General features: G+C 41.2%; 1 protein-coding gene across 1 annotated transcript in view; it reads left to right on the top strand.

Moving 5' to 3' along the window:
- Window positions 1–7,630: 7,630 nt before the first annotated feature.
- Window positions 7,631–13,590, top strand: part of LOC109305295 (FRAS1-related extracellular matrix protein 1-like) — a 111,777-nt gene continuing 105,817 nt past the window's right edge. Inside the window, 5 exon segments of the mRNA XM_019528293.1 lie at window positions 7,631–7,740; window positions 9,708–9,903; window positions 12,217–12,262; window positions 12,265–12,533; window positions 12,656–12,764. Coding sequence (XP_019383838.1) covers window positions 7,631–7,740; window positions 9,708–9,903; window positions 12,217–12,262; window positions 12,265–12,533; window positions 12,656–12,764 — 730 coding nt within the window.

Consider the following 13,590-nt stretch of genomic DNA (forward strand, 5'->3'; position numbering starts at 1 on the left):
GGCCTGACTGCCTGCTGCACACGCACTACCCCGAGCCCTGCTGTCAGCTGCAGGGAGGGGAGAGCAAGCATAAACTCTTTTCCCGGCCCCCACATCTAAGATGGGAATGGGGAGGGGTAATGCACTTGGCCCTGGCACCCCAGCTGGGGTCTGCCTGACACCAGAAAATACCGCACGGGGGCAGGGGCCTTTTCACCTTCTGCAGCCTGGCTAGCAGGGCTCTGATTGGTTTAGCCCTACCCCCTCCCCAATCCCATGCCTGTGAGAGGGGGTGAGGAGAATGCACACATCTGCTGGGGTCTGGCCAGTGTGGGGGAAAGACCCCCCACCATGGGCTTTTCATTGGCCTGCAGCCCACCTTACTGGGCTCAGATCAGCACAGCCCTGCCCCCTTCCCAGCCCCCCACGTCAGAGAGCAGAGGTGGTAGAGTGGGTATGCACTGGCCTGGCCTGGCATCGGACCCCCAGCCGGGGTCTGTGCAGTGGTGGGGGGGTGGGGGCGAAGGAAGCCTCCACTGGGATGGGGGCTTTTCACTCCCCTGCAGCCTGTTTTGCAAAGCTGTCATGGGCTCAACCCTGCTTCCTCCCCAGCCCCCTCACCTGTAAGAGGCAGAGGGGTGGAAAGGGGAACACAGCAGCCCAACCTGGAACCAGCCCCCTACCCCCAGCTGGGGTCTGCCCAGATAGGGTAGTAAAAGTCCCCATCAGGGGCTTTTCATTAGTCCCCACCATGTGGGGATCAGCTCCACCCCTTCCTAGGGAGGGAGTGGGGCTAAACTGATCCCAGACTGGCTTGCTGGGCTACAGGGTTACAAAAAGCCCCTGGTGGGGGCTTTCACTGCCTTGTGCTGGGCAGACCCCGGTTTGGAGGGCTGGGTTGGTGCAGTCCCCCCCCCCCAACAGGCTAGGTTGGAGAGGGGGTGGGGCTGAGCCGAAGCCAACCCTGCTTGCCTGGCTGCTGTGGGGGTGAAAAGCCCCCACTGCTGGGGCTTTCCTTCTCCTTGTCCTGTACAGACAGAGGGCTAATTGTACTCCCACATCCCAATAGGCTGACAGGTGCTGGCTGGGAGCAGAGGCTTTAGTGCTTTAGATCTGTGATAGCTGGGGAAGGGGACAGCCCTGCTCCACTGGAGCAGGCAACACAGTCAGCACAGCATTCTGGGATGCTGGGGGACTGTGAGTTAACTTGAATCAGGAAGGGATCTGGGACCGAAGTTCCATAAACTGGTTTGACCTAAATCAGTTAAGTCTGATACTACATCCAACCAGGTTTACCTTAAACCAGTTTGAAAGTGGTATATGTGCACTGAACTGTTCTGTTACAGGTTTAAACAAATTTTGGATCACTTAAACTGGTTTAAGTGTGACTTTTGTCCTTAGCCTGTATCATTTTATCTTTTGCTTGACCCATGCACTATACACGGGGTCAGCAACAACTGGGGAAGAACCTAGGGGGCCTGATTCTTAGTCTGGTGCTATAAACTGCTAGTTTACCAACACTTACCTGGTACTTTTCATTGATGTATTGCTAAGCAATTTACATTAAATGGTTAAGCATTATTAGCTCCGCTTTCTATGCCTGATGAAACTTTATGACACAGAAAGGTTTTTGGAATGGAGTAAAAACAGACGTGGAAACTGAAGTGTAATATTCCTGGAATAAAGAACCTTTAGAAAAGGAGCACTGCTGAAAGCTAGACTGTGCTTTCCTTATCTAAAGGATTATAATATAATTGGTGGGCATGAGGTTGCTTTTATAGTAGACTGGTTCAGTCACACTTGGGTTGAATTCACTTCTGTGCAAAAGGTCTTTGTATTACTTTGACCCTTTGTAAGTATTTCATAGATCTCACACAGGTGCAAATATTGTCCTTGGAGAACAGAAATCCTACCGACAAAAAAGGCGAGAGCAGTATTTTTTAATATTATCTGGGATATGTTATATATGTTACTTATTTGAGTGATGTTCTCTTGATTGTGACTCTTGTTTTCCCCTGAAAAGTTGGATATTTTTCTAATCAAGCTGTCTTTGAGAGCAGTTTCAAGTCAAGATCTCTTGATTCCTCCGGTTCTATTGAAAGCTATTGTTTCACTTTAGCATGTCTTTCCTCTCCATCTAGAGTGACCTTAATCTGTTTGAATGCCAGGGGAACGATCACCATCTGTTGAACACTTGTCAGACGAACTAGTGAAGTATCTGATGTAATACCTAGCAACACCTGTGAACTCCTCAACTGTAGCCACCCGGGCAACAGAGTGACATGGAGTAAGAAGCAACCACAACAGCTTGAAAAAAAGCTGAATCTTTTTTTTTTTTACTTTAAAATATGAAGCAAAATTCCCTCTAATAACTGTGATGCTGGAAATGCATACAAAACTTTGTTGAGTACAAAAGAGACAGTAATCAGTAATTGAAGAAGTTAAAGGCTTTCAGCTATTGGGTACCTTAACTGTATAAAAGGAAAGAATTGGGTCCAAAAGATGGAAGCGGTGATCAGTTGTATGAAGTTGGATATTTTCATATTTCTGGTACATCTTGGACATGCAGAAGCAGCATAACTTGTCTTGGTAAATAAAGGCATCAGCATTGAAAGGGGACAGATGGTGTATGTTACGGAAAATGAACTACAGTTTAGTGTTCCCAAAGAGAGAGATTCTTGCAAGGTAGAAGTGGTTTTAAATGAACCGGTAACACAAAGAGTTGGAAAACTTATACCTCTGATAAGTGCTTTTTTAATGCAAGGCTTGGTTTGTCACATGCTGGTGGACTTCAGACCAGTTGCTTCTGTTTAATTGTTTGAAATATAAATTAGCTTGACTGCAGTTCATAAGCAATTGGAAATAAAGTGGGTGGGGGGAGGCTCTTTCACCATGCATCTTCTGAGGTGAAGTTGAGAGTGAGAGTAGCTTAGACTACCCTGTTAGCCAGTATTTCCAAAGTTTGAACTATTTGGGTGACTGCAACACTGATTTACTGGTGCTTTGTTTGTTTACTTCTACCCATTTGATAAGGACATTTTATGTTCTTATGTTTATTGGACAATTTTCACTCCTCCCACGCAACAATTGTGTGGCTCCATCTTCCTTTATAACAAACGCTGCACCCAAATGGAGGTAGGAAGATGGGCAAGTGTTGAAATATTGGACTTCCGGAGACATTCCCTAGACACTGAGCAACTTTTATATCAACCTAACTTTTCAATTCATAGTCATTTTAATGGCATACTTTGCTGGAAATGTCCTATGTAAGAAAGAGAGACATAATTTGCATTCACAAATAGTTGGTTAACAGAAGAATAAATCCATTTCCAGATGGGTTTCTACCTGGTCTGGTATCATTTCTTTGACAGTGGCAGGAGCAACTGCATCAGACAAGGTGCAAGAAGCCATGTAGGTATTTTTCTATGTGAGAAAAATTCTTCCATACTTGCATTAAGGTTATATACCCCCACACTTGGAGATATATTAGCTTTCCAAATACTTTAAGTTCTTATCATTGTCATGCTGGGAGTTCATTTTCATAATGTAATGTAATATAAATATCTAGTTTTATAACAAAAGACATTTTTGTATACTTTTACATAGTTAGAGAGGTGCATCTCTTTGTTCAACTGTTCACAGTACAAAAGATTGGGGAAACCTCCCACAAAACAAAACCTAGAATGTGGAATATGTATCATTTTATGGATGACTTTATAAATGAAGCTATGTGGTTAGAGGAAACAAAGTTTATTTCAAGTCTTTTATTACGCTAACATTATTTTATTTTGTCAGGAAAGGGGAAGCCATTAAATAGTCCAAAACATTATACATAATCTGTAATCTTTATCGAAGACCACTTGATTTTCTAGATTACCTACAAAGCAAACTTTTAATGCAGACAGAAAGAAAGACAGAAAGACAGAAACACTTCTCCAAGGTTGTCCATGTAACCTTACACTGAGAGAGAGATTTTGGAGTTAGACAAACATATAACAGTAACTAGACATTTCCAGTCTGTTTAATTTCATCTTCATATAGCTGAGTGATGATTTGGTTTGTAGAAATTACAGGCCAAACCTTGGATTTCTATGTAAACCTGGAGTAAATGGGTGCTGTGAGATCTCCTTGACAAGGGAGGCATAATGAATCCTACAGTAAGAAACTCTGTTACCTGATATTCTGTACATCTGTAAAACGTTCAGTAATACAAGGGCAATTTTTTCCTTCAGTTTTGTCTTATAAGTTGCAATTTGTGTAAATGACTGAAAAACATGTATTGCTGTTGGAATTTGTTACTCTTTTAGCTCGACATTTTATCCAGAAGGAGTACTGTGTGCCTTTACGCAGGCAAGACTCCCATTGGCTTTTTGGGTAAAGACCGCAGGATGTCGTTGATGAAATAATTTCGTTTTGTTCTTTATCAGGGTGTTTCTGTCATTTTCCTTAACGGATATTTGATTGTCATTTCATTTCTTGCCCGATGAAGTAAAGTATATTCATAATGTCAGCCCATTGCTGGAAGAGGACAGTGCGAGACTGAGAATTTACAGGTAAGGTCTGTTGCTTTGAAATGACACACACATTAGTAAACTGCCTTTTCAACTCCTATTTCATTCTTGGGGTTTGGAGACAGTAATAAAAATGACATGGTATTTATTTTTAAAATGTTTCCTTATAAGGCACAATTCACTCATTCATTCCTTTGCATATTTAAGCAAAAGAATTTAAAGTTATAGATAAGAATATTTGAACACACAGGCAAAGACTCATTGAAGTTTCATTTTTCTTATGGAGTGATTTTCTTAGATATAAAAAGTGTTATATCCTGAACCTCCTTAACTGAAGACAGTGAGATTTTTGCCATTGGTTTTAACTGGAACAGGATGAGCTCTGTAGTCCTACTACAGCCCACAACATTTGTAATTTATTTATGAGAAGTCTGCTGCCAAGGTGCTTAGGACACTGTACAGAGTAATAATCATTTAAAAATTGTAATAGAAACTTCATTCAAAATCAAACCCCAACATGGAAAAAATAACTTGGGTAAGTTCACCTTCTACAGTGTTAATCATGATTTGTCAGGTGGAGCTTTGCCCTTCCTCTGTTGCAGGGTGAAATAAGGTTCATCATCCCAAATCATCCTAAGCCAGATGCCTAAAATGAGTTTATTTTTGTAATGCTATGCTGCTTCATGGTTCCCTGCACCTTCAGCCTCTTAATTCAGGTCTGATGGAGCTATGCTGAAAGGCCTCTCTCCTGCTGGTAGCTGTTTGTGGAAGTCCCCCATAATGGGCACACAAACTGGATATGCAAAAATAGGACACTCTGGCTCTATTCACTTTATAGGACTGTCCCTGTGACTTCTAGGAAGTCACATGTGGGACACACCAACAAAACCAATTGCAAGCTATCTTTCTGCCTGTAGCACCCTGTATACTGAGCCCCATTCCTGTAGTAGGCCCCACTTTAGATCTGGGACCAAGGAAGTGTGACATCACATGGGGGCAGATCCAGGGGGGTACACTGATGCATCTTTGTCCCCCTTTTATTTCTGCTCCCCAAAGTTTAAAACCAACTGTCTGGTACTGGCAGCAGCATTTCCTTTTGGGCAGTAGTGCGAACATCAATTGAATTCCCGGCTCATTTACCTAATTCTTTTGAACTCTTCATTCCAGAGGTGATAATGACCCTCTCTTCTTTTCAATGGCCTTGATGTTCCACTAATCAAGCTAGCCTTTTTTCTGCAATCTGCTGTTTGTTAGCTGGTCCTGGTAGCTCCTATTCCACAGCCCAGCCAACTATTTTTAACTAATTCCAGTGAAGTTATATTGCTTCAATCTTAAACTGAATAGTATAGCCCTAGGCCACTAGCACATTAGTAATGCTTCTAGTTTCTTTTTACTTGGAGAAAAATATATGCTGTGTTTAAATAGGATGATGCATCACACCATCTGCACCTCCCCCTTTCAAAATAATAGATTTGCCTGTGATACCATGTAACCATGTTCTTTCTCTTCTCCCATGTCTTTTAATTCCCTTCATATATATAATTAAACATTTTGAACCATATTATTGACATTATAATTGATTATAATAATAATCACTAGTGTTATTACTATTCAGAATTTCCAAAGCCCCAGCTCCATTCCGAGTCAACACTTGGGTGCCTAATTTCCTTAGTTCCCTTTTGAAAACCCCAATGATTATTATTATTTAAAAGCAACACCCCATAATCTCACTTTACATAAGAGTTGCAGAAGGCCACTTTACATATGTAAGCATGCTTGGATAGCTTCAGTTAGATATGGTCTGTAGATCTGGTGTGTTGTGTTACAATTAAAATATGGTCTTTTTAACTCTTTCTTTTCCTTTTTAAATGTGAATTGTAGAGGTCACCTACCAGAATAATTTAAAGTTGGGATAAATACTTTTATGGTGCTATGGGATAAAACTCAGTCCTGTGCTGAGAGTCAGCACAAGGCCTATGCATCCCTTAAGCTTTCACAAAGGTGAATTTCGCCATCTAAAAATATTGGTAGGAGGCAAAGATCATATTATTGAAACCACAGGCATCACCTAGTGTCCTCAAAAAAACAGCTCCCCTAGGAAACGGACAATGACTTTCTTGTTCTTAAATTGCTTTGCTGTTAAAACAAGACCTGAAATTCAGGTTCATGCTGATCTCCTGAGGCTTTATTTTGATGCAATCAACCTAGGTTTTTCTGGCATGCAACTTTCTCAAACAGCACGCACAGTGCCAGAGTATCTGGAGTAAAAAAAAAAAAAAGGCTTTTTAAATTTTAAATGTTTGCACATTTGAGATGGACATAAGGTCTCATTGTCCAAAAAACCACTGATTTTATGTCTGCGATGTTAATCATCATAAGAGCAATGAGCAGCATATGTAAGCTGAAAGGTGTTGAAAAGGTATCGGGGAGTTCAGGAATGGCGATCATTAGTAGGAGTTTTGGGTTTAGGTTCAGCTTTGCAACTGAATGTCCATCTGAATTTAGGTTGGTCTGTTAACTTCTTTGATTTTCTTTATTTGACTACAAAATTGTGCTTTTATCTGGCTCAGGTTTCTGAACCTTAATTCCTGATTCCAGAAAGAATCCCAGAATAGCATAAATGTGTAGGGGCAGATCTTAAAGTAAATAGATATTGTTCCACTGAAATCATAGGGAAGGTACAGAATGATCCTAGTGATATACACCAGCTGAGAATTTGGCCTGTAATACAAGTTTAAAGTATTAGTTTCAATACTGATTCCATGAGGCAGTCAACACTCTTCATCCCTAGTGATTGTTTCTATTTACATTACAGACTTTGCTGGAAGCACAGTTGCATAATGAGTTCATCTCATGACCACCGCATCAATGGCCACGAGAAAGTTCATTTCTTCATATTGTGCATAACCTAATAAGATACATACCTTGCACTTGCACTTAGGCTTACTGAACTGGAGACCATCATCAACCCTTTTGTTCTTCATGTAGAGATCAGAAGTCTGAAGTTGAGTATTACTCAATTTGGACAAAGGTCTCTGGAAGTTCCTGAATTTCTTGGCATCTCTAGTGCAGTGGACGGAAATGTCTTGACTTTCAAATACAATATGGATGGGCTTTGTGCCACATGCACTGTGAGAATCATGTCTTCTGAGATGCAGCTTCCTGCTTTTGGCCAGATAATAGCAGTGGATCCTGAAATCCATAGGAGGGGAGATGTACCCGAGTTTGAAAAGCACCATAATAAAGAAAGGTGATGAATTTTAAAACAGCAGATATATGTACAATACTCTTGGGGGGAAGCTTCTTTTTGTTTAAAGTTCTGTCTAGAATATAGCACATAAGTTAATAGTTCATATAAGAGTTTAGCAAGTGGTTATAGGTCTGCCTTGGGTTCCCATCCAACTTTGCTATGTATTTTCCAGATTTTTTCACACACAAAGAAAACAGTAAATCCATAGGGCAAAGCTGATATAAATGGGACTTTGGGCTGTGAAACAAGTATTGAATTCTCTTCAGACAAAAGAATCTTGCTTCCAAGTAGTTTTATACACATAAGAATTGATTAAGAACAGACTGTTTTTAGAGAAATTTCTCATCCTGAATGTGTGTGTGTGTGTGTATATATATACACACACACACACACACACACACACACATACATATAAAAAAGCTAGGCAAACTGTATGCCTCTTGTTTATAGAAGACTATCAGAGGAAGTAAGAATATATTTTTTTTCCCTTTTCCTTCACTCTCTAAGCTGGTGAGCTGCTCTTAATTCTTCCTACAAAAATGCACAGCAGTGATCTAAAGGACAAAAATAACCGGATCAGCAGTATGCAGATAAAAGCTTTTCAGTAGAATGAAGAATTTCTTCATGAAGTACTGTAGGATTCTGCATTTGTTTCTATAGTCATGCTACAGCTTGGGCTTTTAAAAAAAAAAGTCAATCAGCCCCAATAAAAATTATATTTCAAAAATGTTCTGAACAGTTGTTTACATAATGCACAGCTTTCTCCACCACCAAACAGAAGTGACAGTGATACAACGTGGGATATAATTTGACCTGGAAGTAACATCCCCATAGTGCCCAAACTACATGTCTTATAAAAAACTGAAGCAGTTTTCCAAATTGAAATATTTCACTTTTCGTTGAAAGATTAGCTGTGAATAGCTACTAAAAAAATCCATATTTTCATATGCTCTTCTGCTTAGGTCACAGTAGGATCTTGATAACCCACTTGAGGTCTGAATTCCACTGTGCATGGTATTTTCCAAACACAGGCACTAGGGCTGTGTGAAGCTTTGGTCCCTGATTCAATTAGGTGGAGATTCAGCCTGATTCCGTGGCTGAATCTCTGAATCTGAATTGAATCAGAGGACCCTTTAATCTGAGTTGAATTGGAACCCACCAAATCAATTTGGAAAGATTCGGACCTAGACACAGCATTAAATGTTTTTTCTACATACCTCAAGGTACCAGGCAGCTTGTGAATGCTGTGATGCTGGGGTGCATGGAGCGTCCCACAGGAGCACGGGAGGGTCCCCAGTGTGTTCGGCAGCAGGCCTGGAAGTAGACCGGAAGCACCTCAGGTCCATTTCCAGGTCTGCTGAGGAGTGCATGGGGGCTGCCCCCCAGCTCGGCAACTGGTGCCTCCTGGGTCTGGGGGGGCACCTGGGGTCTCCCTGTGGCCAACTGCCAAGCCAGGAGGGCGTAGGGGGCCCCCCAGTTCACACCCTGGTAGACCTGGAAGTGGACCAGAAGTACTTCTGGTCCACTTCCAGGTTTGCCAACAAGCATGTGGAGGGCCCTCCTGCACTCCTGTGGGATGTTTGATCTGCCCCCGCATTGCAGCGATCACAAGCCGTGCCTGCTACCGCAATGTATGTAGAAAAAGCTTTTAAAGCTGTGTCGATGTTCGACTTGCTTATTCTCCAAATCAGCACTGAATCTTGAGATTTGGATTCGGCCAAATTGAATCAGGGACAGTGATCCAAATCAATGAATCGAGTCACTGTCCCCGATTCTGGCCGAATCCAAATCTGAATCAAATATGGCCCACTTTGCTCACCCCTAATAGTCACCAGTACTTAAATTACATAACTGTCCATTTCAAAAATTTTATTTGAATTCATGATTTCTTTTAAAAGAAGTAACAAAATTCCTTTGATTTAAAATGGTCAGGAAATATGATGACTTTTGTGAAATGTTTTCTTTAGCCTGACCACCCAAATACCTTGTCCTAGCAACAATGCCTGCCTTTTGGGGTCACAAGAAATACACATGCTAAAGATCAACTGTGACGATTTCCTGGAGATGAGGCTCCAACACCAACATAGCCCCTCGTCACCTGATATAGATTACATTCCCATCCAGGTGGAAATCAGAGACAAAATGAGCCAATTTCAAGTACAGGTTAGAGCAGATGGGTGTTTTGAGAATCTACCCAATTGCCTTTTTGCAAAAGCAGGACATTTCTGCCAAGCATAATGTCTGTGCAATGTGGAGCTGTTGTTTCTGCAAGCATTGCTGGATGGGAGCTGGAGTGTCATGTGCTACAGGCTTCCCCAGAGTGGATTCTACCTTGAAGTTGTAGAGTCTCAATCCTTGGAAGTCTTCAAAAGCAGGTTAGACAGACACTTGGCTGGGATGACTTAGCGATGATCCTACACAGGGGGTTAGACTAGATGTCTTTGTGAGGTTCCTTTCAGCCCTACTTTTCTATGATCCTATGATCACGTGCACAATTTCTGATATTTGTCTGCTTTGTGTTTGCAAAACATATAACATTTCAGAAATATTTTTTAATGTTTAGGGATTTTTTAAAAATACAATATACAACTACAATCATAAAAAACATGTATATCAACTGTATTGTTTGTGAAATTTCAGTCTTACATAAGCAGTAAAATGACAAAGAAGGAAAAGGAGGAAGGAACAGGTAGGGATAAAAGAAGAAAAGAGAAGCATGCAATGAGCACAAAATATTCCAAGAATTCCTTCCAAATTGCACAGAACTTTTTGAAGCCACTAAGACTGCTAAACATGACTCTTCCCGTAGATTCCAGCTACGCCATCTCATTGTACCAGATTTTGCCTTTTTGGAGATGTCCTCCTTTCCCCTGCAGTAATATAATCCAATATAACCAGTGTAAGAGTGCAATTTGGGAAGGATTCAGTTTGAATCCCTTGGGGATGTATCCAAGAATACACACAGTTGCCAAAGGTATCATTGCTATGTTCAAAACCATGTCAACTCTACTTTTAATTTTCTAGTTTTTATTTTTCCAGAAAGAATTAATAGGGTATGACCAGAATGTGTGACCAAACATTACCTGCAGTTCATCACATCTCCAAAATGCATCTACTGGCAGTATATTTAATATTTTAAGTTTAGAGGGAGCCCAGTGCAGATGACAGATCATCTTCTGGTGTATAAGATGAAGTCTAAGATTGATTGTCAGTGTTCAAATATTGTGAATTGCTGATTACCACTGGGATTCTGTCATCTAGGTTACCTAGGTCTCCATTCCATTTTAGCCTTAAATAGTCTGTATCCAGTCTATTATGTAACATTATGTATACATTGCAGACATTTTTTCAGCCAAACTTTTTGCAGACTGGATGTTTGTGAACTTTGAATAAGTTGAGGAGGAAGTCTTGACCACCCAAAACGAATGTCGTGTAGAGGAATGAGCACTGGCTGAGAGGCTGACAAAGTGGGCATGGCTGACATGGCTAATAAAGCCAAATGTCCCATTATTGACAAGATTGCTTTTCTTCTCCATGGCAATGTGTGCAACCACCTTTTGGTAATTTCTTTGAGTAATGGTTGCTCAAGAGGGTAGTATGGAAATCTAGGTCTTGTTTGATATCTGCCCACTGTTACTGATGGCAAAATGTTCATTGACTTAAAGAGGGGCAGCATTGTACCCTTGTCTTGTTAATAATCTTCCCAATGTTCACCGTGACATAAGCCTTCTCTTCTGGAGAAGATGATTGAAAAAATGGAGATTGAGCCAACTGGAGCTATCTTGAACCCTGTCTATCTTGTTTCAGATTTATATCTGATAACAACAAGGGAAGAGTCAGCAGGCTTTTATTCTTTGTCTTCAGGTAACAAAGAAACCTCACTGAAGAGCAGGGTTTCCTTGTGCTATAAACATATAATAAGATACAGTCCTTCCTTCAAATCTAAATGGGCATATGTGGGGGAGGGGAGGGGGGAGAGAAGAGACACAGGAAGAGAAGTGACTTGTCTAGGTTTACACAAGTCATCATCAGGGCCAGGTACAGGCATTACACTTTTACTAGTAGAAGTGGTCAGAAACTGGTCTATGCCTGTAACAGAACAGAAGTTCGGCACACAGACTTGTTTCAAATGTCAGAACCCGGTCGCCAAAGGGTGAACATGTGTTCTGTTTGCTACTGATCTAAACCACGCTGCTTACAGAAAACCACGTATCCTGGATCGATTCCTCCTAGTGTTTTTTAAATGTCTGTACCTAACCCAAGAGATCGTCACCAAAAGGAGCCATTCCAACAGCTTGAAGCAAAGTTCAAGGAGTAATGATCACATGTGTGTTAATTTTTAAATTTTCTCATGGGGTGGAAACACTGATAACAGGCACCTAAAAATTACTAGAAATATATACATTTCTGGGTATTTCTATACCTCTTCTTGGTGAAGTGATTACAAAGGGATTCACTGGGATTTCTTGTTTGTAGACAGAAAATGTTTGGATTCCTGTGAAGATAAGGGGAGCCATTCACAATGCCGTGCTGCATTTAAGTTCATGTTCATCTTGGAGATCGATCAGTTTATTCTTACCCCACTTACAACAGCAGTTATAGATGCTGAAGATGAAGAAATGCCAAAGAATAGATTAGTGATCAGCATTACTAAGCCCCCACTGGAAGGATACATTACCCATCTGGAAGACCACACCAAGGCCATTACATCATTCAGTTGGCAGGATTTATTTGAGATGAAGGTCGCCTATCAGCCATCCACTGTGTCTTATTCTGAGAGACAAAACTATGAGGTGAGTTACGGAGCACTAGTGCCTTCAGTCAGAATGATCATACCTGCAGCAACACACAGCTCACCACTCAGGACGTGCTGCATTAATCATTCATGGGGTGTTTGTTTTGCTTATTTTGCAAGGTTGAATTCCAAGCAATTGATAGTATCCTCAAGAGCAGTTCTCCTATCATCGTCCATTTTTCAATAAGAAGTGCTGAGACTAATGCTCCTAAGGTTGCATGGACCATGGGTAAGGAGAATTTTATCCAAGCATATATACACGTAAGAGTTCATTATGTTTTTGAGTGCATTGCAAAGAATCTCTGTTTTGCAGGCATATCTGGCATTTTGGGATTAGCGTTATGGTCCTGTCGGTTCCTTAGTGGTGCCTGTGGATTGACTGACACTTTTAGCTCCATATTTATCATCTTCCTTTCACCTATCTTCTTTAAAATTAAAACCAAATATTTTGATCTCTCTCTTTAAAAGGGTACTGTATTCTCGAATTTGGTTGTATTCCATGACACAAACTGAGCTGAGCAATTCAATAATAATAAATATCCAGAATTGCCTTTTTAAATTGGTAGAGATACGTGACTTTAAGGGGGAAGAGGATTGGGTTTGATTTATTTGCTTTAGAAATAGACAATCTTAGAGTTATGGACAATTGTAAAAATGCATATGGATGAAAGTAAGCACTTAGTTCTGCACAAGCTTCCTTTATAGAATTTCAGGGGTTAAGGGATGATAAACGTATTGCATCTCTGTTTTCACTTGAAGCCCATCTTCTCGGGTTAGATGCCTTGTTATAGTTAAATTTCCAATAATGGTCTAGAACACAGGTTGTCAACTAGGGGTATGCATACCCCTAGGGGTATTTTGAAAGGTCCCAGGGGGTATGTAGAGGCAGGCAAGAATGGAATGCTGCCACCCCACACCGCTGCCTCATAGGACCAGGGCTGGGGTGGGATGAGAGCAGAGCCACACAGATGCCATTCTGCTGCCACTCTACCACTCGCCATACCCCCCACTCACTCTGGGTCTGGCTGCTCGCCCCCCCCCCCCCCCCCCCCCCC

The sequence above is a fragment of the Gavialis gangeticus genome, unplaced genomic scaffold (genome assembly GCF_001723915.1).
Source record: "Gavialis gangeticus isolate Ggan-Ray unplaced genomic scaffold, GavGan_comp1, whole genome shotgun sequence".
Classification (NCBI taxonomy): Eukaryota; Metazoa; Chordata; order Crocodylia; family Gavialidae; genus Gavialis; species Gavialis gangeticus.